The sequence below is a fragment of the Gambusia affinis genome, linkage group LG22 (genome assembly GCF_019740435.1).
Source record: "Gambusia affinis linkage group LG22, SWU_Gaff_1.0, whole genome shotgun sequence".
NCBI lineage: Eukaryota > Metazoa > Chordata > Actinopteri > Cyprinodontiformes > Poeciliidae > Gambusia > Gambusia affinis.
Window position 1 is genome coordinate 19561866 of NC_057889.1, and position 26412 is coordinate 19588277.

Genomic DNA, 26412 nt, shown 5'->3' on the forward strand with positions numbered 1-26412 from the left:
CATGTTGCCAGCACATAATATAATCTATATATCAAAAAATATATATCAGATATATCTTATAGTTTTTATGCATCTATATAAAGTGGGCGCTTTAAAAGTCAGTCCCACTTCTAATCAGTCTAAATAAGTAAAATGTATTGATTTACAGGCTTGTGATATAGCTATGCGTGCACTTTAAAAATGAGTTCAAAATCATCAATTTTCTTCCAATAATTTTGTTTTGTATATACAATGTTCAGTAATGGTTGATTCTAAAAACATTTAATTTGGATTAAGGTCTCTTCATATGTGATTCAGTTTTAATGCTTCCGCCTTAGTTGCGGTTGTCAGGTAAAATATTGAAATTAAAAAGATTAGTGGTATTTTGGTAATGTTTCATGGTTTAAATCATCTTCAGAATTTGTCTTAAAACAAGTTGCTTTAAAAAGCATCAAGAATTGATTCACTTGTTCATTTTAAGGAAGATGATAAACCGTAAAGGTTTCTATTTGGGAAATATTGATCAAAATCTGGTCAAATAAGACGACCCCACCAGCTTTATTGGCTAAATTCAAACTATGTTATCAAACGACAGTCACACCTATAACGCCGCATAATAAAGTATAATGTAAATATTTCATGGCTTTCTTTGTCTTCATCTGTGGTTCATTGAAATGAAATGCATAACTTGAAAATAAAAAGCAATATTTACTTCTGATATGATTAACTTTTCAACAAAAACTGAATAACCATTTCATTTGAAGAAAATGAAAGCAGTTCTTTGGCTGCAGAAGTGAGATAAAGTGAGAAGTGCTGACCCTCTTTACACACTTTCCGTCACTCATTCGAAGGCTGTTAACTAGCGTTTTAAAGCTCATGTGGCCACATGAGTCTCACCGTCTCGCCGCCTCTTAGAGGAATGCACCTCTGTGCGTTCGGCTTGGTCATCATCCATCACTCAGATCCTAACTCACCAAGTAAAGCCGCGACATTCCTGCGTGAGTGCTTTCAGATGGACATGAATATTTCATGGCGACATCTCTGTGTCATACCCCTCCCTCCCCCCCCGCTGAGGAAAGGCTATTTATTTTTGTCCTCTTAAGTGGAATGGTGGTCCTGATGTTTTGGGGAGAAAGGGAGGGAGCGTGCGGCCATTGACATGTTGGGTAGAAACCCGATAAGCCCGCTAGCTCCTTCCAGGCTTATTGATCTTGTCTGTGACTTCTCAAAAGCATCACAGCTCTATGATATCATCATCTTTTTTTTATTTTTTTTAATGGGCTGGCAAAGATGGGAAGCACAGTCACTGGAGTGGTTTAGCTTTTCATCTTGGCATATTATTGTTCTAAATATCTATAATCGGTTCTCTTTCTTACAGTAATCAGGTTTTGCCACTTGGTAGGTTCCATTGAAATCACAGAGTTAATGTTGAATAGAGGCACAGGTTGATCTGGGATAGACCAAATTTAATGGTTCAAATGTGTTTTTGTTAGCGGTGGGATTCAATTAAAGTTTTTCATCAAGTTAATTTCAGGGTTTATTAATGTATCAAAATGAATAAATGTATTCTATGAAGGTATTTCAGATCACTTTAACTATAATCAATGCTGATGCAGTCACTTTTTTAATTTTCAGTAAAAAACCCCCCAAAAAACCCATATAGAATAAATAGACATGTGAGTGCAACAAGAAAAATGTTTATTGTTTTTAATCTGTTATTTAGATTATTTAGCCATCAGAATGGTGTAAAGTGCTATTTTATATTTAGCTTTCAAGTGTTTCAGGAATACTTGAAAGCTAAGAGGGGGTTCCAAAACACGTTTGATTTCCATGTTTCAGCACCAACAGGCAAGCAGCTGGTCATACAAAATGTGATACTGAGTGACTGCTCATCTCACTCAGAGACACAGATATACACACATTGTTTGCCTGTTTGTCTCCACAGTATTTCAAATCACTTTAACTATAATCAATGCTGATTCAGTCACTTTTTTCAGGATGCCATAAAGTAATCCAGGGTGTGGTGTAGCGACAAATACCTACTACTCCTTTTTGATGTGCTGGTTTCATGTCAGGTGGTCAAACTTTTCTCACTGCATCTTTTTTATGTTGTTTTCCTACCAGATATTTAAAAAAAGCTGGTAAAGTGGTCTATTTATTAGACTGTTGTGCTTGTTTTGTTTTTATTATAGATTCTGTAAAAATGATTAACCACTATTATGCTCTATGTGAGAAGGCAAAGACATAACATGGAATTTATTTTTATTTTTTTCTTATTTTTTATGTTAGAGAACTATTAAAAGACGAAATGTGCACCAAAAGACTGAATATGTGTAAAAAACCATGGACTAAATAATCATAGGAAATCTAAGCTTTAACTTGAGGAAATTTATGCAGTGCAGAGACAAAAAAAATCCATATTAAGCAATAATTGTTTTTAGCAAAATCCCAAGTGGGACAATTATTGGTTATTGTACCTAAATAAAATAAAAAAACAACAACTGAAAAAGCAAATTTTAATTTATACATTCCTTTTCTTTAGTTGATCAGAGTTCAAATCAATAAATATGTCACTCTGGATATGACAAAACATATTTCTGGTATAAAATCTCCAGAGCTTGCAGTTAGATTACAGCAGGAAATGGTGTCATCTGGGGATCCAAAAGTTTCCATAGCAACCGTAGACGCAATCTATGTGCTAACCAGTTTGGCAGTGATGTTATTAAATAAAACTCGTCTGACCTACCATCACAAACGTAAACTCGTAGAGTTTGAATGAATCCGACTTCTGCATTTTTCCACGTGAAAAGTAGCTTGTGCATAAAAGTGTATGTGACAATATGTGAAAATCTTTCTGCATGACTGTTGTATTTAGTTTCTGCAGCCATTGTAGCTATCATGATAAATTTTGCTGGACAATAAATTGTCCAGGAAATTATTGCGATAAACAATAGAATTGTTGTTTGGAAGGCATTTTCAAGTAATATGAAGGAAATGGCATAATAATGCAAGAACACTTTCTCAAAGATCAATAACTTTAAATTCTAATGAACATTTAACACTGAAACTGGAAGACTTTTTAAATATCCAGAATAAATAAAACAAACAACAAAAACAACAAATAATTGAATTATGAAGACTCTGTAAACAAAGCTGTCCTTCAAAAAAATAAACTATTTGAGAGCAAAGCACTAAACTGAAGACTTTAATTTAATTAATTATGTCATTAATTGACGTATTAGTTATCGCAATAGGCCTGTAGCCATTACATATTTTGCTGCAGGAAAGTTGAGTGTCTTAAAGCTTCTTCTTCAGCTTGTAATTCTAAAAAATTTTGCAGGAAACAAGCGACCTGTCGGCCTTTCTTCATGACAACCTTCGTGTCCACGGCCATTCCAACATGGAGTTCAGAGAACGGGAGCTGGGCCAGTGTGGGTCCTGCGGCGCCAACCTGAACCAACTCAAACAGGAGGCCATCCTCCTGGCTCTGAGTCGTGGTCAGTCGTTAGCCAAGCCTCCCTTCGGGACGGCACTGGGACAAAGCGGGACGAAGCATGGAGACAAGTCCTCCAGGGAGGTGGTGCATCCATCATACAGCCCGCACAGCCCTCGAAGCCCCAGGACGCCCCAGAGGACTCCCCAAACCCTCCGACGGAGAGGAACCAAGCTCCCCAACCCCGACATGGACCGCTGGGTGGAAGAACAGCAGCAGCTGGTGGCCTCTAAATCGGCGTCAAATCCAGATGGTGTCACCATCAATTCTCACCATCCGGTACCCTTAAAAGCCTTCTCTAAGCTCGACACCCTATATAACACATTTCCTAGTGTCCTCCCCTCTCTACCACCCCCTGCTTTAATGAGCTATATGGATAATGCATGCCTTTACGAGCGCACATGTCGGCAAGCCAAGAGATTCATAGAGCCCAATCAGAGCCTATTTCGATCCCATGGCCGAGCGCGTTCTTTAAAAGTCCTTCTACTAATGGAATGGAATAGGGTCATGATTTACCCGTCATAAAAGCCGGCCAGTCAAAAAGCACTTGTGATCAATAGAGAGGGAGAGCCATATTTAAAATTGCAGCTTTTGAAATATGCATTAATGTGATAGAAGCTCCCCGACCCCCATGCCAAGTGATTGGCTGTTATAGTTAACGGGACAAGGTGAGTGACAGGAGAGTTTTACTCGCTTTAATTCTATTGATGTGATAATTATTTCTACTTTGTTATAATTATTTTACTGAGAAATCACTGAAGTGCATCTGTCTCCTGTAGTAGCTACATTCATAAGTTTATGACATGATGAAAACTACAGTGGCTCTCCAAAATATGGATGCCCCTGTTAGCATAAACAAGCTTTTGTGATTTAAAGAAAGGACAACATGATAATCATTTCAAACATTTAGTTTTTAGAACTGCACGACTTTGCCAACGACTGTATGTTGCATAATGTTAATAGGAATCCGCTTAATAAAAAGCCAAATGTGATGAACCTGCCTGACCAGGGTAGCATTTATCCATAAAGTTCGTAGATCCATGTTCTGTGTGCAGTTGGGCATTGACCTGTTAAAGCACACTACCAGGGCAGTAGATGCTGCGTTTGTGTGTCATCTGAGTCATTACCAGGAGTGACCACAAGTTACACCTAACTACCAGAAGAATTACCTTTGTGACTCTCAAGATCTTTGGTAAATTGGTCCTCTCCCCTTGACACATGAGCACATATGTAAACTACGAGGATCCACAATCCATATTTATAGCTAAAAATGACTCATTACCTCTTACCACCAGTCTATGGCTCCAGTTTATGGTGTAGGTTCAAACACAAGTTAAAGAGAGTCTTTGTGTTAGACCTTGAACTCTTAATTAGGGTGAATCCCATTATTGACACGCATGTGGCATTTTAAAAAGTCCAGTATCTTTGTCTGAATTGCAGCTGGTGTTGTAATCTTTGCCACACATAAGACGATCCTTCTTGGTGGGGTATGTCTTGGGCAACTGAAACCCCCGATGTGTGTGTGTGAGTCCTCATGTATCTGTACATCAGTCATTTACTCTATGCAACCACCAGGCCAAATTAATAAAACGAGAGAATCGCTAACAGTAGTCTGGATTCCAACTAAAGTCCTTCTAGTTCCGGTAATGCCATCTAATGTATCTACAAGGAGTCCTCTTTGTCTGGTGAACTTCACTCACTGCTTTGATTGATTGTGGGATGCTCTAGCAACAAACCAGTAAGAGTATTGGCTTAACGTTTGATGCCACTTGATATTTCTTCTTCTTACATGACGTCTAACTCGATGCACAAGTGAGACAAACTTAGGCTACTTAGAAAAAGTATCAAGTCAGGAAAAATGCCCTAATTATCCATGCGCGTAAGATTAGGAACACATTAGGGACACAGTGGGATTTGTTAATGCAGACCACATCAGAGGTGGCATATGGCCACATTCCTTTGGCAGTGTGTGCCCAAATGTATCCAGGGAAACACTGCCAAATGTCATAGTCTGAACGAGGAGTTAATTTCCTGCACACAGGCCTGCGAGTGCACTGGAACCTGTCGGTGCAAATCAATGTTTACATGCAAGTAGAAACAGGATGTACAATCGGATCAAAGTTGGCGTCTTTCTAGGGTTGTGCACCGACTCACTTAGCTGTCACCTGTTGTTTGGATCAACCAAGGCGGACCTTGATGCCCAAGTTTGAAAAGGGGGGAGAAAGAAATTTTTTTTTTCACAAAACAGTTTGATTTCTGAGAAAAGTGGTCCGACACATTGGCAGGGGCTGAGAGCAGATCGGCAGGGGGTTGATTCCTCTCGGATACAATCCTGCAAAACAAGCAAATGCGGAGGTCAACGCACAGCAAGGGAGAGGATGGAAAAACAGATAATACGACGACGTATGAGTACAAATACAGAGCAGCTCTCAACTTGAGAGGAAGTAAAGATGCAAAAGCTTATGACACAGACCATGAGTCATGAGGTAGTGAACGGGAGGGGCAGGGAGGTATTTATAAATGATCCATTTTACCTTGGGTCTCCATCAGCCCCGCGTTATTCAAAACCACTACAGCACATCTCTACTGGCACTAATTGGCCCGTAATGGTTGGCTGTTACTCACAGAAAGCTGAGCTCATGTGGTTGCCCTGCCGCTAGAACAGCTTGAGAGACAGAAGAAAATGTGAGTTTTGAGAGCAACTCTGCCCAGACAAGCAGAGCCCCACGAGGGCTGTGCAATGAATCAAAATTGTATTTAAATTTCAGCTTCTGCTCCGAACCGTTACGAAAACTGAAAGTAACTGAAATTTATTTAAGTTAGTTGGCCAGACTAGTCCAACAGCACATGGGTCTTGCTGTCTGGATGTAGACTGTTCTTGACGCTGTGGCTGAGTGCACAGCAAAAACATCAGCCAAATCAAAATGCCAAATTAATAAAACAAGTGAATCACTTTACTGTAAAAGTAGTCTGGATTCCTTTTTTTTTTTTACTCCATGTAAAGTATGTTAGAAACTGGATTATCAACAAGTCATATCAAAACAGGAAGGGAGTCAGATAGGGTTAGCCTGTTTCTTGACAAACCTATGCAAAGATTGTCAATGGAAGCAAAATGCGAGTTTACCCAAGTATCTGACTGTGTCAAACCAGGTATTCCTATTAAAATGAATGATAAAACTGCTCCTGATTTTCAAGTGTTGCTGGAGCAATTTAAAAACTTTCTGAAGCCAAATTGGAAGAAAATGAAGAGAAAGAAAACACAATGCTACTTGATTGGTTAGCCATTGCAGTGCAGCCAATTGAGGGCCGACATTTTTCCTCATTTTCCTTAATGTTGATTGGCAGAAAACGTTTTCATTGTGTGTATTAATGTATATTGGGCCTCTTTTGGTGTGTGACTAGGCAGTCTAAAGCATTTTTAGAGGGAGACTCAAGTATTCACTGAATTTAGATTAGGGGTATCAAACTCCAGTCCTGGAGGGCCACTGTCCTGCAGCTTTTAGATGTGCTTCTGCTGCACCACCTGAACAGAATAATTGGGTCATTAAGGCTCTGGAGAACTGATCTACAGAAGGATGTAACTCCAGTGTTTTGTACCTGTGGCACCTCTAAAACCTGCAGGACAGCGGCCCCTGAGGACTGCAGTTTGATACCTGTGGTTAGATGCTGACTGTGGTCCATAACCTATACTGTCCACTGTGTAAGTCCTATAATTTTTTATTGAACACATTTGAGCTAGTTTTATTTTGAAAACAAACTCATTTTTAAATGACTAACAGGTAGATTTTTTGGTATAACTATACATAAACTTTAAATCTCAACTATTGTCAAAAAAGCTCTTTCTGTTGTATTTTTATCGCTTAACTGAGACATTTCAGTGTAATTTTCGGATGACTTTTAAACGTGGGAGTTTGATGTTCAGTTGTTAAATACGTGTTTGGATAACTGTAAGAAAAACAGTTAGAATAGAAGTTTGAATTTGAGTGAACATTAATCTGACATTAATATTGACCTAAATAATCCTAGTTATTGTTTTCTTTGTAACGTACTAAGTGTTGGTGGCTTCAGGTTCATCTGAAGTTGAGCAGGCTGGGTTCTCTTAGTTTATCACACTGCAGTTAAAAATAAGTGCCTGGATCACGCACTGGAGCTTCCAGCTGAATAATTGTCTGAATCCCTTTACATAATGTCTTGTTTCTCGTGGAGCGTTGCACATCAGAGACACGGGCAGCGTTATTAATCGTAGTCCTCTTCATCTCTGAGTTACGTTTCTTACTCTGACTTCACACCACAGATGCTGCACAACGTATCCCTCCTATCCCAAATACAGCTGCCTCTATCCATAACGGGTCAGATATGGTGTTTGTTTACAGCGTGTGCTCTCAGCCTTGAATGGCCTACTTACACAGAAGCACCTACGTGATTCCCTTGACACGACTAACCTCCTTTGTATTAGATTTGGGAGAGTAACTTTGGATATCTTCGTAATGAGTGATGAGCTCTCTCCTGAAAGCAGAAAGCAGACGATGCCACGCTGACCTGTGGCGCCTCTGGGACTGTTCAGACGACCTCCAAGATCCCTCACATCTCCAGAGTGGTGACCATCGCCAACACTGCCGCTATGTCCCTTCTGGCCAGGTAGGTTATTGTAAAATAATAGTAGATGTAATAAAAGCTGCATATGGACCTGTTGGAATTAGCAGTAAATCAATTAATCAGTTGAGCTAATTAACACAAGCTCAATAATTTCCATTTGCCTGATTTCTGGTTTCTCTTTTCTTCCTTGTACCAAAAACTGGCTGACAATCTCTTCAGTCTGGTGTTCTGCAATTTTCTTTACAGAGACTTCATCATTTATTTTATTTAATGTTTCTATTGTTTTGTTCATTTATTTTGGATGTTTAAAATGTCTACCAGCTTTAACCATTCATCAGAATTTAAAGTTTATTGATCTTTTTGAATGTGCTCTTGCATTTTTATGCCATTGCTAAAATAATACTTGAAAATGGCCTCAAAACAAAAATATTATATTATTTCAATGACTTCTGCGACAATTTATCATCCAACAAAATGTATTATTGTGGCAGGCCTAGTTGCATAGCCGATCTGTGAGATTCTTTTGGATTTAAAAGCCCCCCAGAAATTAGAGCATTTTGCTTGGACTCTTTAGTTTTTATGTGTCAATTTCATTTCAATGAATTCACCCATTCAATGTGCGTATTGATTCATATTAAGGTTTTTTTTGGATTTTAAATATTCTCAGGTCACTGTGGTTCCTAATCCTGTAAATGCTGAATTCCCATGGAAGCGTTCCTCTGGAATATTTCCATGCTTTTTTTCCCCCAGTGTTCAGAGAAATTACAAACACCCAGTAGCTCCATTTCAGATGGCCCAGTTTTCAGTTATCTTAGAAGTGTTAAAGCTAAAGAAAGGACAAACAGAGCGAATAAGCATGTGATGCATAAAATGATCGGCTGAATAAAGCCCTAAAAAAAAAAGGACATGGCTGCATTACTTTAGTTTTGCAAGATTTGAGTGAACCTCAAATCTTCTGGAATATTAACCTCTACAATCAAATATGAAAACTCGACACAGTCTGGGCAATGAAGGCAAAAATCTGTCTACAGTTAACTGAGAGTCTGGCAAAATCAGACAGAAACCAACTATGTAAAGTCATTGCTGCTAAAGGGAGCATTAAGAACTATTTAACCATTGGGTGTCTTTACTTTTTCTATCACAACTTTTCAGTTGCAGTAAAATAAATGATGAATGAATAAGGATTTGTTATTTGTTAGTTTTCCTACACTTGAAGTTCAGTTTAAGTACCTAGTAAAGACAAGAGGCTGTGCTTTTTTCCACCATATCTGTCTCTATTATGGGAATGACATTTTTATAGTTAGTTTTTTTTTTTTTTTTGATACATTTCAGTTGCAGGACTTCAAAATGTAGTGGGAGTGTTTGTGCAGTGTTGTGTTAGTCACTCGGTACATCCTCCACCGTCTCTCCTGACAACGCCTCCCTCCGTCCCGGCAGGGCGGCTGAGAAGCTCAACTTGACGTTGAGGAAAAAGGGCCAGGCTTCGGATCCAGCTCCCTCCAACCACTCCACCTGCTTCAGAGAGATCATCCAGAAAAACCCACCGCCGGCGCCCCCCTGCCTGCTCCAAGCTGCCGCTCGAAGCAAAGACTCGCCCGACGTTGGCAAGGTTCAAACTCTGATGCATACGAGTTCTGCTTTATGGTTTTACAGTGAAGTTTGTTTAAAATACCAGAAGTTGTTTTTTTGTTTTTTTTTGTTGTTGTTTTTTTTCTGATTTTACTCGCTGGCACAACTCAAGAAAAAAACTAAAATAAACAGGGATACCTGGATAAGTTACCAGAACTTAAAAATTTTGAGGCAATCAATTACCCCAAGATTTTATGTTAAACTTCAAATTACAAGTTTTTCACAAATTATTTTTCCTATTAAGCCATAGTTCTGTATTTTGGCTCTGTTTTCACTGAACTTGCTCATTAGCTTAGCTCAAAAACATTCCCTGATCGCCATTTAAAGTTCTTAGTTTTATAAACTCAAGCATTTTCTTTTACCAAGAGTTTACATTTTCATTGTTTTACAAACACCAAGTGGAACTGTGCATTTGTTGAGTTCGTTGTAGGAGCAACTTCACAGTGAAACGCTGGTAAAAAAACGTTAAAGGGTTAATAGAGGAGCCATGTTGTGATGACTTCCTGAAGGCGGAGCTTCAGAAAGAGCAGGAGTTTTTAAAGAAACAGAGGCCCAATATCAAAGTGTGAAATTATGAAGTCAAATTTCTTTTAAGTCATATTTGATATATATACTGCATTTTTGTAATGACTGAAGTTACCGGATTCACTTGTTTATGCTATAAATGATACTTTATGACTGGAAAACACATAAAACCGCCCCTTTTATAAAAGCAGCACGGAGTAAATAAGCACCTTATTATACATTCTGCGAATAAATACAGTCATTCTGCGTTGCTGCTGTTGCTTGAACCCTCTTCCATTCCCACAATCTACACCTTGGAAGTGTCTTCTCACCACCTGTGCTGCAGCTTAAAGAGATCTCAAGTCAATTTAGCAGAGATCCTATATCACTCCTCCTTCCTGATTTGCTGTAATGTGGTGGTAATGTCTCCATCCTGTTCCTGCCCGCCTTTCTCCTCACCTCCTCTGGGAGAGAAACCGAGGAGATCAATATGGCCGCCTTGCCCCCCCGTCCCTCCCTTCGTCTCGGAGATGGACTCTCGGGTTTAGTGTAGAGTTACAGATGAGGACAGACCCCACCTCGGCCCCGCCGCTCAGCTTTGTGAAGCCACTCGCTCCTTCTCCGCGTTTAAAATGTTCTCCTCAATTATTCATCTGTTATGAATAGAGTTTTAAGGCGCGTTTAGAACGGTTAGGGACCCCGCTCTTGCTTAAGGTTTGAAATGCGCGAGTAGAGAAGCTGGAAGAAATCCTGAGAACTCATCATGCTGCAGGAAACGCGGCTGTCAGATTTTCAGATTCAGCCGCTAAGGGGTGATCTCATGGAGGTGTAATGTGGTTCTGTTCAACATCAAGATAACTATATTCATCTGGGCGTCGAGATGCGCATGTCTACTTTCGATCTCGCAGAGCTAAATCACGAACAGAAAATGATCGGGTTCATTTTGCGTTGGAATGAGAGCGTAGTAATGGAAGAGGAAAGGAAGGAGAAAGTGGGGCAGGGAAAGATGCTAATGGAGCAGATAAACATGAGAGTCATATACTGGCCTGGGTAATTGACTCTGTCTACCTCTGCTCACATTCCTGCATGCCTTAAGCTAAGTGTGTTTTAGCTGAGTGAATGCAATTTCAACTGCATGGAACCTGCAATATTTCTCCATCAATTTACCTTTATGAAATTAATATTCAAAAGCCTCCAAGTGTTAAATTAAACTCTCCTTTAACAAAGCATGCAGCATACGGTCCAACCAGTCTCCCTGTCCCTGATAAATCTTCATGCCACACCATTCAGATATTTGTACAAAATATTTTTCCATGTCAGTTTCCTTCTGCTTCCCAGTTGTGGACTGCTTTGTGTTTATCAAATGCAACCCCATTTAAATGTGCAGTTGCTATGTAACAAAACATTGAAAACTGGAACTGCAAATACATTTTCTCTCATTTCAAACATTTTTCTAACTGCTACTTGTCATTCATGAAGAATTGAAATGTTTGTATCTGGCTGTGAAAGAAAAGCGCAGCGAAATGATGTCAATTACAACGACTTGCACCTATAAAGTACATTATCTTACCTCTAACTCCCGGGACTCAACGCTAATCTTTTTTGACGCCATCACTTTGTTCACTCAAGTTCTTTTGTCTTTTCAAGTTGAGGTTTCTGGTAACATTTGCAACTGAATATATCATCTCGACCTCCCCGCTGCTGGTTAGCAAAACCTTTGAGGCGATGTTCAACTATTTCAGCATAGCTATTTCAGAATAGAAAATATGCTTTAGTAAATACAAAGTCATAAACCATATTTTAGAAGATGTAGTAAAGCAGAAATAACAGCATGCTGTTTTCTAAGAGCTCCAAACATAAAGCTAGTAGTTGGCTAACAGTTAGCGCAATTTAACATAATACTTTGTAGATTGTTGCTGTAAAACTCATCCCTTTGCTGCATGAATATAGTTTCCCAAGTTACTTGCAGCAACCTCCTCATAGACGATTCCATAATCAGTTGCTGCTATTTGAAAGCTGAACATTATACATTATTTTCCCAGTCTGCATTCTTCTCTGAGGAAACAAAATGTACTGCCAAATTGGTTCAGCCTGTACCCAAACATCACTCATCAATCAGCATTAGCTAGCTGCAAAAGTAATTGACTGATATGCTAGGCTTATTTATCTTTGTAGATAAAGTGGAATCCCAGGAAGTTTGAAGCAGCAAATCACACATGTGTATCATGCAGTAACTCTGTGATTTCTGTTTCAGTCTTAGTGGCGAATAGAAGGGTATTACTGTGAGCAGTAGAGGAAATTTGCACGTTGAAGGTTTGTTTATTGCTGATTCATTGTGGTTGTGCCATCTAGATGTAATGGATATCTATATTTGAACCCAAATGCTTCTCTGAATAAATAATTGACTCTATTCAAATATAGATACAAAAGTGACCTGACTTTGATTCAGCACAAAAAATACACAAATAGAGTAATGCAGTGTGGGCAGAAAACAAAGTACTGTAGACGCCCACTTATTCACAGTTCAGTAAATATTCACAGATTTACCTGTTTGTGGATTTCTCTGTGGTTTGTAATTCCAAATTATTCATGGAAAATTGGCCCATGTATGGATTTCTTTGGAAGACAGCACTGCTTGGAAAGCTGAGATACTTAAGTGCAATGTTACTTGACGTTTGCAAAACAGCCAATCCAGGACCACCATTCATTTTGCTTGCCGTTGATTGGCTGTTGATTGGCGTGGATAAGGAAAACGATGGTCGATAGCTTCTACAGTAGTGCCAAACATTATTAAAGAATAGTTTGTGTTTGAACTATTAAAATAGGTAGTTGTACTTGTCTTTAGAGGAAATCTCCAGTATTAGTTGTCCCTAACCACTGTGGGGTCCACTGTGTCATTATATTACCTGTATGCAGGTTTGTCTGTATGTTCACTTCTACAAAATCATCCAATAAAATCATCTTAAAGTACAATGCATGATGAATACCTGCAACCAAAACACATCCTTATGGAAGACCTTACAGGCAAACAAAAGTTCAAACATTTGAGATATTTTTGGAAAAACCCACCAGTCTAGTATTTGAAAGATCCACTTGACCTTCCAAAAACCATAGTCCAGGGATACTGATACTTACTGTACTTGTGGCTCTTCTGGCTTTGGACCAGGACCTTTGAAATTTGACTGTGCTGAGACAAAACTATTTAACTCTTACAACCTGCAGGGCAGATCAGTCCCTCTGTGTATTTCACAGCTCACTCTTGGACAGATTTTGTAGTTTGGGTAAATTGTCCTGTCTCTGGCACAAAATTATTCGCTTTCTCATTTCAGCTGATTTTCCATGTGTAATCTCAGATTTAACAGGGTAATCATCGCCCTGCAGCCCGGTGTGTACAGCAGATAATCAGCATGGCTCTCCTTCTCATTCCCTTCCACTCTCAGGTCAAAGTCGTGCTGAGGGTGAGCCGATTGCTGTCAGAGAGCCAGGGCCAGCCACCTGTTCTCCGGATCGACCCGTCCAGGAAGAGAGTCACCATCATGGATCCAGTCACCAAACACTTATCCTACAGCACAATGACTCTAGGCAGGGAGAGGAGAAGTCCACTGAAGACCTTCAACTTTGATGCAGCTTATTCTCAGGATTCAGGACAGGTTTGGTTCTTTATACTAACAATTATGAGCTGCATTTATATTACAAATGTACGCAAAACTTTGTCAATATACCGCCACTGTTGAAAAAAACACAATTTCGCAATTGTGGTGTTTCCATTAAATAAGAAACGCAATTAAAATCCCACGTGAAGAAGTTTGTTCATGCAACATGTCGTTGCAAACCATTCTGCTCCATGATCCTCCAACTACGTCCTGTAGTTTTCTTCTTCATGGCGACATCTGGTTGTTGATCATGTGACTAGTGTGATGTGGAAAGTGTTTCCGTCGCAGTTTTGTGAAATCAACCAATCTTGACACGGCTAAAAACATCCACCTCATCCTAACATCAAAACGTTACGTGAAAAAAAATGACAGATTTTTCAAAATTGACTTTCCCATAAAGCAAATATCTTTGAAATGTAAAACTGGGCAATTATACGTTTAATGGAAATGCAGCTAGAGACTGGTTGAATGATTCTGTTTGGATTTTAATGTTACTGCCATTTTGTACATTTATGTCAGCTACAAAAGGCATTCAGAGCACAATTCATCCCCCTGTGTGTTAACGTACACACCACTGTGGTTCCCCCCTCTCTATCTAATGACCAGAAAACCGACACCACTCCCCTTGGTAGGACTCTCCGGCTCGGCTTACACGTGTCAGAGCTCCAGGGAAAACCCGTGTAAACTCCCCTCCCACTTCAGATTTTCAGCTGGACTGCGCTCACATTTTCGGTCTTGAGATCAATCATCCTGTCCTTTTGTCCCGTTTGTCCAGGCTGAAGTTTGCACAGGCGTCTTGGCTGACGTCATCCGTTGTGTCCTCAGCGGCAGCGATGGATGCGTTTTGGGCCTAGGATGCGCTGATGTGGGTAAGTCATCGGTCGCAGTGAGAGGTCACAGGTTAAAATCTTAAACTGGGAGTGAGACGCTGTTATAAATGCTAAAAGCCCCTCTGCACCCTTCCTCCTGCCACTCTTACCATCATTCAATCTTTCCTCTTGACTTATACTCCATGTCTCCATTGCCTCTCTGTGTCCTTGCATTATTCTTGACCCCTTTCCTCTGCTTTCTTGTGCATTGCTCTTTTTCCTGAGCCATATTTGTGTCATTCCATTTCAGCTATTTGACTCTATATCATTCAAATCATACATTGATATTTTTCAAATTCTACTCCTTCCATACTCCAAAGGACACAAACATGCTTTTTCTAAGATTGACTAAAAGCAAAGTGGGCTGTGATATGTTTCTATTAGGAAGATGGGACCCTGCACTTAGCGCTGGTGCAGGGATTTAATAGATTTTTTTTATTTTACCACAGACACCAAGATACACACACACATGTGCGGTAAGGACAGGGTCTCCTTGTAACTGCTTTTTCACATGACGCCACTCTCCGTAAATCTGATTGAATTAGTCGGCTGATACGGAGTGCATGTGGCCCGCGGCCAGAGGGATATCAATCTCCTAAGCAGAATACCATTCCCCCTGAATAACGGCGGGCAGCTCGGCCTTTAATTGGAGTAAACCAATTCTCTTATCCTCATTCAATTAGACTTTGGATAAGACAATAGAAGGTAAAGCCAGACCCATATCTCACAACGAATGTAGGGCAAAAGTGCAAAAGGGGATGCAACATGGCATCTGTTTGGGGTTTTGTAGGAGGTTCTGGACTTTGGCAAATACACCACTGTTAAAAAGTATTTGAGCCTCGCCTGTATTTTATTTCTTCAATTTCTTTTGTCACACAAAGGTTTCCAATAAGCAAATAAATGGTAATATCTGACGAAGATAACTCGAGTTAAAGTGAAATGTAGCTTTTAAAATAATTTATTTTTTGATCCATACCAATTGCTCCTTGGCCTGACAACTGGTCACCTTTGGCAGCAAACAAGTGTTAATTAGCCGGATTTATGTCCAGACTTTGACAGAACCAGCCTAAAAACCTTCTTTGTTCATTTAGTTTTGAACAGTTTGTGGCACTACTGTCCTTTAAACAGTTTTCTGACTGGAAAAGAGCTTAAAGAGAAGAAAGATATGCAGGAAATATGCTAACTTACCCAGGTCAGGAGTTGTTGAGACCAAACAGCCTTCTTTTATTGATGAGATGCTCTAAAGCTACAAGTCTCCACCATTTTTTAAGCCATTTAGAGATGGACTTGCAGGTGTGCTTTTAATTATTGTCCTTGTGCATGTCAAGCTAAAATATTTGAGCTTGGGACCTTCTTAGAGCTTGACCAAGTGAACAAAGCCATTCAGTCCGAGTCGTCCACACTTCCAAACATTGAGCAATTAAAGTTGCAGCAAGATAAAAGTTTAAGACATTTTATTCTTTCTGGGTGCCGAGACTTCCTTTGAGTCTAAAAACATGACTGTATGGTCAATTGCCCTTGGGTATGAGTGTGTGGGTGTATAGTTGTGTCCCGTGACGGACTAGTGTCAACCTGTCCAGGGTTGATCAATGTCAGCTGGAGATACCATCTCCCCTGCAACCGTTTAGACATTGGATGGATGGAGAAAATATAAAAAGCTCTTAAGATTAGAACATAAAGAACCTACGGGCAGAAAATGATTACCGACATTAAAATAGATGTGACGATTCCTCATACCAAGTGACATTTTCATGTTTTGGCCCGACGCTTGCAAATACTCATCCGCCTGCTGGGTTGTTTTCCTCAGCGTCTTGGTCCAGCATGGTGGGAAGCGGTGACAACCTGCAGAAGCTCGGCCTGATTCCCTGTGCCATCTCCTGGCTGTACAGCGCCATCGAGCGGCGCAGGGAGAAGACTTGGACCGAGCTGACGGTCTCTGTGTCCGCCGTGGAGCTGTGCTGCGGCGAAGAGGACACCCTCAGAGACCTGCTGGGGGAGGTGGTCCCCTCGCCAAGCAGCGTGCAGGGCAGCCCGAAGGCCCATGTTAGAGTCACCGAGGACCCAGTCAACGGAATACAGGTATGGGAACGTTTTGTGATTTGTGAGGGAGATAAGTCTTACAGGTAGCACAAAATCAGATTCAGTCCTTTAAAATACACGCTTTTTATACAAATGACTTCTTACAATCCAATCAATCTTAGTAAACAAGGTTAAATCCAGCCACTGGAGCTAACTGTTAACGCAATAGCTTCGCTTTGTTGGCAATGCATCAAAGACTCCATTTAAAGAATTAGGATCCAATGGAGAGCTATTTTACAGTTCCTGTAACTGCTTGAAATTAGAAGCTGTATCATGTAGGACTGTTTACATCATAATGAGATTTATTACCAAGCCATTAATGTCATTTTAGTTTATTTATGTGAAACAAATTCATTTTGACAGAAACATTTGTTAGTTTGATAATATATTTTTTACTTTCTTTACGTAATGAAATAAATATGTAATACAATTTGAGATTCATTTTGTCTGGTAATGAAAGTCTAGATGGGATATTAAATCTTAATTGCTACATTATCACCAACCAATATGGCTGCCTAATAGCAAGAAGATTCAGGGTTAAAACCTCAGTTTATGCCAAATAGATGCTTTGTCAATATCTGATTTTGTAATTACCTTTAAATTTTAATAACTGCGGTTTTGAGTTTTGCATCACTAATTTATTGGCTTTATTTGATAATTAGGTCATTGGTTTCCAGTAAATAGAATTTTAATTGTTAATGCACTTATCAGCAGCAGGTTGCTTTCTGAACTGAACAAGCTTGGTATAGAAAGAAAGAAATGACGCAAAAATTAAATAAAGACGAAACAGCTAGCATAAGCAGCTAGCGTCATCTGAACATTTAATTTAATTTGGTTCTGAACATTTCTGTCAGCTTCCAGATCAAAGCTTTACCAAGCCTGAGCACTGCCAATAGTAACATATGATAGCTACAATGCTAGCATACGCCTAACACATGTACAAGCTAAATGCTAACGCTATTTTCTGCTGTCTTTCTAGCTACGTAACCACAACCGTGTGAAGTCCCCCACGGCAGAGCGAGCGGCCTCTCTCCTGGACGCAGCCATTGCAGCGCGGCGACACACCGACTTTATTACATACCTGTGTCACAGCTCCATAATGTTCTTCACCCTTTACGTCCAGCCACCTCGTACTGAGAGCAGCACCATTGGAAAAGGTTTTCATGGAATTTCTTTCTTCCAGGTTTTTTTTCTGGCGAATTACAGTAGAGCCATCATGCTTATCTTATTATTGTAAAAAAATATATATACAGTGACGTTGTTAAAGTAACAGTTTGGAAAAATCTACAAGTTTTCCATGGATAATTTTGAGTCATGTTCCACTGAAAAACCTGTGAATACTGAATGGAGACTATATGGATTTGCACTGTAGTGTACTACTGATTTATATATGCAAAATTTCAGAAGAGAAAATTCATAATTTAGTACTGTTACTGCCTCTATTTCATAGGCACAGCAGTCAGATTAGACTTTGAGGTTAAGATTGGTATCAGAATTCCTTCCAGTTTATATTTCCAATTCGGAATCCAAAACATCCTGACATTGTAATTAAAATTGGAATGCAGCATGAACTGCCTTATGCAGTTTCCAATATATTATTTTCCATGTTTAATTTAAAACTTAGTACTTCCAATATTTAGTTATGTAATTTATAATGCTTTCATTTACGCATAATAGCAACCCTCGTTTTCTCTGTTTGATTTCCATTTCCAGGTTCACGGGGAACCACAAAGTTGACCATGATTGATGTCTGCAGTGGAATGAGGGGCGTGAGCAAAAACAAGCTTCCTCATTCTGACTTGGGCACTATTGTCCTGGCTCTCTTAAGCGGAAATAAAACCATCCCCAGCAAGTAAGAGTTTATATGCACACTGACATTGGTGAAAACATTTGTAAAATATATGTCTCTAAAGTCAACTGTGTTGCTGTCTAACTAATCTTTCGCAAAATGTATGCCTGGGATATGTTCATATCCCCTCAAAAAAGGGGAAATTTAGAGTTAAGTATTTTTTTAACTTCACCAATATGTTTCTTTTCACAAATACAATGAGATGCTATAGACATGTTGGCTATGTTAGTGGCAATATCTCAAAGCAGATAATTTAATGACTACGGAATAGTTGTAGATTCCGAGAATGTCGAACAAAAGGGATGCACGGTAAATGGAAGCACATATTTAGGGCAGTGTTATTATTTTTTGGGAAAAGCCTATGTCTCTCCCAATCACAAAAACAAGCTCTTAATTCAGGGGTCCCCAAACTCGGTCCTCGAGGGCCGGCCTCCTGCATGTTTTAGTTCTCTCCTTGGTTTAACGCACCTGAATCAGATGACGGCTCGTTAGAAGGCCTAAGAAGAACATTGACATGTTGAAAAGGTTGTTGGTGCCACCAGGGAGAGAACTAAAACGTGCTGGATGCCGGCCCTCGAGGACCGAGTTTGGTGATCCCTGTCTTAATTGAATAAAATAACTTTAAATCCAAATCTACCAGTGATGTAGGTAATTTCAGGTATATTCATACAACTGCAGAACAACTGAATGTCTGCAGTTATTATGTGGATATATGAACTATATTTGCTCAGGTCCAGTAAATTGGCGATGCTCCTTCGGGAATCCATGTCTCCAAACTGCCACATTGCTGTGATTGGTCAAGTTGCTGACTCATTGGCACATCTTCAAGAGTCCTTCGCTACCATTCAGCTGGCTTCTCGCATTCGCAGGACACAGAAGAAGACAAAGGTACAACACAATGCCTAATTACTCCCAGCTAATTGATCCAGTAAAAGTCTCAAATTGTGAGTCTTTGTGGTGGTTATATTAACAGCATGTGTGGATACAATCAAGTTTTACATCACCCCTTTGTAGAAATTAGTAGTTTAAATCTGAACAGGTTTAAAACTTGACCTCAGTGACATCAAAAGCACATCAGAAACATTGTGCAGAATGGTGTTTTTTGAATAGCCTTCAAAGTATTTGGACTTTATCAAAATTAGGTAAACGGCGCCTAATTGTTGGGGTTGAGACACAAACCAACAAATTCTGCCAGTTCTATTAATAGGAATGGGGAGCTTTCGATGCAGAATTGAAGCAGTGACATAATAGTCAGTGTCTCGATTGCATTTTATTACATAAAATTTTTATGTGTTTTGTCAGAAAAACATCAGCATTTTCCTTTGTTTGGGGAAAATGTTGATTGCGCCTGGTCAAATTGCCCCTTCAGCAAATCATACCAATGATTCGCAATTTTGTCTCACTTCAATTTCATAAATAAACCATTTTGTACCCCTGAAGTTAAACTCTTTGTGCAAATTAACAAAATTAGACTATAGCAACCTCCTTTAAGTTGTTAATTGTCAAAGTGGAGATAAAACACCTCCTCATTTTGTCTTGACCTATGGATAAAATCTTCTGTGGCATTTTGTTACCCAAATGTTGGGTGAAACAACCAAAGCTACTAAATGCATAAAATGGTGAAAAGCCAAAATAAGCAGCAGTTATTTTCTGTTTCTCAGAAAAAGAGCAACATAAACTATGGATCACTTTAAGTTTTCGATCACCCTTAGCCATATTGTGTTATTATTGTGTCTGTTGAACTGCAGTCTGTTTGAACCAACAACATATTTTATCTATGTCTTACAGCAGTCGACATCATGTTCTCCTTGTGGACGGAGTTTGACCAAAGATAAAAAAGGTCCTCGTTCTTTGGCCCTGCGAGCATTCCACTCCACAGAAGAGGTAGATGTGGACTTCCCGTCTTTCCGACTACGTGGTGAGCTGTATCGCTCTAGCAGTGACCAGTCCTGTGACACCGTCATCCAGATAAATTCTGACGGCTCGATCCACTCCAAGACGGCCCCACTGCTGGCGCAACCCGAGTTTGTGCCGATCATACCTTCTTTGCATCCTAACAAGTCCGACTTGGATGACCCAGAATTCACAGCGCTTCTCCAGGAACTTCTGCTAATTCCTCAGTTGCACGGAGAAAAGAAGACAGAGGAAACTGTACAGGGGAACATCGAAGGACTGAGAGCAGAAGGGAAACCACCGGAGAGAGATTGTCTTAAGTGCGACACCTTTGCTGAACTTCAAGAACGTCTGGGTTGTATCGATGGAAGTGAGGTAACAATGGAAATCCTCAAGTCCTCCTTAAAAGGTGCTACTCTTAAGAATATTTTAGCCAAAACACAACCCCAGAAAGAAGCATCCAAAGCCTCACATACAATGTTGAGTGTGGGTAAAGGCTGTACTCAGGCGTCTTTTGGGGAAAAGCAGACAGATGGTGCTGTCCCGACAGACAGTTTTCAGAGAGAGGATTCAGGTTTGTTTGACTGTGAGGAGTGCAGTGCAAACAGCTCCAGTGAAGAACTGATGAATCAAGCTCTGGGACTTAGCATGACATGCTCATCTGAGCTTCCTAAAATGAGAGCAGTTAAGTCAGGTAACAATGTTCTATCCAAACGTCTTGAAGCAAATGCCCATTGCAAGGCTGCCACCAGTTTATCTGAATACCCACCACCGGAGAACCATGAAACTGCAGACTGGTTCAAACCAGATAAACGTGCTTCACCCATCGGTAAAAGCTCTCCCATATCTCCTTCGTCTTCTTGCTCCTCTTCACACTCTATGGCTAAAAGCGTTGTGATCGGGGATCACAGCGTAAAGGACAGTAAGGAAATGAAGGCCACCATCACGGTGACAGTTCAACAGCCATTGGACAAAATGGGTCAAGACGAACTGGTCTTCTCTATGGTAGAGGAGGTGACCATCAGTGGAGCATACAACAGCGGGAACACAGGTGGAAACATTATTTGTATCAGAGAGCCTGCACCGTCACAAGAACATGGTCAAACCTCTGCTAGCTCCCAACCTATCAGAATCATTGGCGACGTCAGTGATGACTGTTCAGCTTCAGCGCCCCCTGGTGATCAGTCTGCAAACACAGAACAAAACAATGAAAAGGCTCGAAATCATTTCAAAAGAGAAATTAGGTTCTTGCCTTCGTTTATTAACCCTATGTTGATGAATATGGACTGTGATTTAGATGACCCCAAAGAAGAGAAAAGTGTTCCTGAAGCCTCTAAAGATGTCAACTCAGCTTCTGAACTCAAAAGAAAAAATACCAGAAGTCCAGAGGACAATAATGTAGATAAGCAGACTCAAAGTTGTGCTTCTGAGATTCATCTTCTTAAGAAGCCTGATAGGACAAATAGTCTAACTTCCTTCAACCAACTGGTCTCAGAAGATAAGGATATCTGCAAAAAAGCTTTGGAGAACAAAATGTGTGAAAAGAAACGTGAAAGTACAGATAAAGGCCACCCTCGAGATTGCAAGCATGTTTATTCCACACACAGTCAGAAGGTCTCAGAGGGGGTTGACACTGCTTGCAGACAAGTTGGAAGCAACCATAAGAGAACTGGTTTTGCATCTGGTTGCTATGAAACCATGCCTGTTTCCTTTGTGACAGGTAGCCTGCCGAGAGCCTGGCAAAATCCCAGCCACAGAGAGAACCCCTCAAGGGGGGTGACATCATCTACTCCATGTAGCCCAAGGGAAACTCTGGAGAGAAGGCATGGCAGACGGCAGTCTACTGAAAACCACAACCTCCACACCTCCTCTCCACAAAAATACATCCCAGAGGTCAAACAAGATTCAGCGAGTGCCCTCAGTAAGGTAAATGAATCTCTTTTTACCCCAAGCCCCGCAAGAAAACTTGACAATTCGAGCAGCAGGCATAGGCCTCCTGCTGATAACAGCAGTAAGCTTTTTAATACCAAACTGGAGCAGCTGGCTAGAAGGACTAATTCCCTTGGAAGAATCCCAAGAGACTTCCCAACCATGGAAAGAGGCAGGAGTAACACTTCCATGAGTTCCAAGGAAAGCTCCAAGGGAAGTAATCAAGCTAGTTGTAAAGGAAGTCATAAAGAAAACTACGAAGGAGATTGTACTTTTCCAAGGGTCAATAGGAGCCCTAGGAGAAATCCAAGTTCTGACCATAGTCATTACTTCTTTCACACAGAAAATCCTCTGTCTCAGTCTGCCAAGCATTCTCATTCCAAGCTTTCTGCCGTTGGAAAACTCAAGATCGCAACTCCCAAAGTTCGTCGGCAGTCTTCCCCCAGCATCAAGACTCTGAACATGTCCCACAAAAGTCTGCAACATTCCAGCCGCAGTGCCAGTCTGTCACCAGACAGTAAAATGGTTAGCTTTGAGCGAACGTCCTCGTTTTTTCCCTCTTCCCCTCCACGATCTCATCGTTCCATCAGTCGGACTCCAAGCCAGAGCTCCACATGCTCGTCTACAAAATCCGCCATTCAGGGAATCATCAATGGCCGGATCACGGACCTTCTTAGGGAAAGGTCCTCCAGTCCGTCCTCATGCGGACCGGATCAGATGTCCCCTCTTCCCTCGCCGTACAGCCAGGTGACTGCTCCTCGTACACCGGACCATTTAAGTGGGCACGCAAGCGACACCACTAGTGTGTTGAGCGGAGATTTGCCACCAGCCATGGGGAAGACGTCCCTGCATTTTTCTAACCGGAGCAGCCTGGTTAGCAGCGGGTATGACAGCTTAGTCAGAGACAGCGAAGCTACAGGAAGCAGCACGTCAAACAGAGATTCTGTCAGCGACAGGAGTGGATCTCTGCTCAGTATGACGCGCAGCAGCCGATCATCACGGAGGAGAGGAAACGCAGGTAAGAACCCTGAACTAAGGGCTTTTTAAAACCTGACCGATGTTCTCTTTGGGAACCTATTTGTACTTTAAGGCCCTGACAACATTACTTCAAATAATTTGTTAGCTGTTTTTAACTATATAAACAGGCTGCTAAATTAAAACAAAAATGCTGAAGTACCCATGTCTTACCAGTAGATAAATAAAATCAACATTAATACTATGAACATTTCAGAAAAACATGTTTGACATGGCTAAGGTAGTGCTAGGCTTTAGACTGTTACAGAACTATGGGTTGTGTTTTGTTTCACTGCATTTAAGAGTTATGTGCTGTGTTTGAAAATATTTAACATGGCAATGAAGTTTCTGTTAAGGCAAAGAATGTATTTAAAACGTTGAAGCTAAGATTAAATTTGACCATTTTCTCTCAGGAATCAACTTTTCCATCTTGTGTTTGAACCAAAATGGAAACGTAGTCAGGACAAAGAAAGACAGGTGTGGAAAAGGTAGCAACCTTGCTAGAAATAGATTTCCTTTGTTGTTTTGAGTTGATAAAAATCTGTAACAAGGACTGATATTTTCACTGTAGTTAATTTCAGAAATAGCTTTTTTAATTTCACTTCATCATCATGAAGCTTGTGAAAACATGAACCGATGAACAGAAAAAGAACAAAAGAATGAAAAGGTTTTTTTTTTCTTCCCTAAGTTTAGTTTACAAACTAAATGATCTTTTTTTGAATAAATGTGATTTATAAAAAGTACAAGCCACCACAAGATATTTCTACATGAATCCACCCAGAACAGCTCTGGTCTGTAATCTGGCTGCATAACATATTTATGTGACATTAATTAGACATGACACACAGCTGTAAAGGCCTAGTTTCTTAAAGGCTTCAATGTCTAATTGTGTATGACATGACATCATTAATACATGAAGCCGGTGATGGCCTTTACTAATGGATGCATAAACGCAGAAACTTAAGTGTGTTTGGCTGGTAAAGTAAATTAGAAAGTTGGGTGTGTGCAGTTATGCTCAGACTTGCTGAAAGAAATATATTGTAAGTTGGTAAAGATGATCTAGAGGAAAACAAAAGGACTAAAAGCTTTTTTTTTCCTTTTTATTTTTTTAGAAAAATCCCATTTTAACATAGGAATGTATGATGTTTATACAGTATGTATAAACATCATACCTACTGATCATACATCATATGTACATCATATGTATAAACATCATACACACTGTACTTACAGCCTGTTATCCCATTTTCCCTCACATTAATTCACATTTCTTGAACCTGTCCGCACTTTGACATATTTCAACCACAAAATTGATGTATTTTATCAGGATTTCATGTGATAGACCAACACATAGTCGTCTGTAATTCAGTAAGACTGTTACACATGGTTTTAAAAAGGAAATTGCTGATGGATTGGATGGAGCGTAACTGTACATCAGTTTTCTTGTCTTGACAGAGATTCTCAATTACATTTCTGTCTGAACTTTGACTAGGCCATTCCGCCTCATAGATATGCTTTGATTTTTTTTTTACTTCTCCCTTGTAGTTCTATATATATATATATATATATATATTCAAAGTTTTTATCCTGCTGAGATGTGAACCTCTGACCCTAACTGTTCTGTTATTTTTAAGTGGGGATGTTGGGGAATTGATTATTTTACATGTAAGTTGTTTTTTTTATTATTCTAATTATTATTTTTTTCCTCTGACCAGATAACTTTGTTCCACACTTGCTGGTGTGTCTACATGGCTTGTAGAAGATATTAGAAATCATATGAAAAATTTCCTTTTAATACTGACAAAACTAACAATTTAAAAAGTACTACTACTGAGAAGAAGAGTGGTCCCGTCCGAGTGATCAGAATCTGGTATTGCACAATATGTGACTCATATGGGTGCCACGCATGAGGGGCGCCAAAGCGGAAAAATTATTTCTAGTTGGCATTTTCTGTATTGAAAGGCTTTTTGTGTGTGTGTGTGTGTGTGTGAATGATGTGTTCAATAACAGAGGCGTGATGGTTTCATTTGAAACGTGTTATCTGATGAAGGGCGGGCTCCTGTTATTTGCCTGCATACCCCTCAGAAAGTTTTTTTATAATAGTTACATACTACAGCTTAAAGAATCAACGAGGCCTTCACAAAAGAGCTGAGATTTATACTGAGATTAAATTACACGCTGATTGACTTGATTTACTTATTGTTGGTCTTTTGAAGGCAACTGGCTGCACTGAATTTTACATGTTTAATTGAAAAGGAGGATAAATACAAAAATGCCACATTTTCCAAATTTTTATTTGCAAAAGAAATGCTAAAGCTATGAATACTTTTCCTTGCACTTCATAATTACGCCCTGCTTTCGTTGGTCTGTCACATAAGATGTTAACGATCGTAAAACGAAGCGACATAGTGGTAACTGTAATACGTATCAACAGTCACGACTGTGTGTGAAACGGAGGAGAACGTGGTGGTAAAGCAGCTCTTCACCACGTTTCTGCTCCCTCTCAGGTTCCTACCAGCGCCGTCCGTCCCACGACTCCGCCCTGCCCCTGAAACGGTCGGCTAGCGGTCTGGGCTCCCACTGGACGGAGCGGGAAATACCGGAGGCGTACGAGATCAAGGTTTATGAGATCGACAATATGCACAGGATGCAGAAAAGAGCAGGTGCTGACAAACAGGTGCTGGTTTCATTTTCATTTTCAGTTTTTTTTGTATTTTTGCCTTTGGAGGTTAATGGCAACTAGCACGGAAGAATGTACTTTTTTCCTTTTTTTTAATGTGTAATTGCATAAAGTAGCCATTTTGATAAATAATGCATATCGTTTTTTTTAACACATTGGGAAAAAAAGAACTAACCTTGCCATAAAATCAAATAAATGCCTAAAAATATAAGGAAAGTGGGAACAAACAAAGCCCCTAGTTGCTA

General features: G+C 40.0%; 1 protein-coding gene across 10 annotated transcripts in view; it reads left to right on the forward strand.

Moving 5' to 3' along the window:
- Positions 1-26412, forward strand: part of kif26bb (kinesin family member 26Bb) — a 35244-nt gene that overhangs the window by 2541 nt on the left and 6291 nt on the right. For 4 of the 10 annotated variants that reach the window (XM_044106749.1, XM_044106755.1, XM_044106754.1 and 1 more), the window contains exons 3-13: positions 3320-3751; positions 7986-8110; positions 9506-9677; positions 13642-13851; positions 14630-14723; positions 16531-16802; positions 17782-17959; positions 18516-18654; positions 19383-19539; positions 20440-23491; positions 25995-26164. In XM_044106749.1, coding sequence (XP_043962684.1) covers positions 3320-3751; positions 7986-8110; positions 9506-9677; positions 13642-13851; positions 14630-14723; positions 16531-16802; positions 17782-17959; positions 18516-18654; positions 19383-19539; positions 20440-23491; positions 25995-26164 — 5001 coding nt within the window. Of the gene's footprint in view, positions 1-3319; positions 3752-7086; positions 7173-7985; positions 8111-9505; positions 9678-13641; positions 13852-14629; positions 14724-16530; positions 16803-17781; positions 17960-18515; positions 18655-19382; positions 19540-20439; positions 23492-23900; positions 24023-25994; positions 26165-26412 lie in introns of those variants that run through there. The other 6 variants (XM_044106750.1, XM_044106752.1, XM_044106753.1 and 3 more) reach the window with 5 other exon arrangements.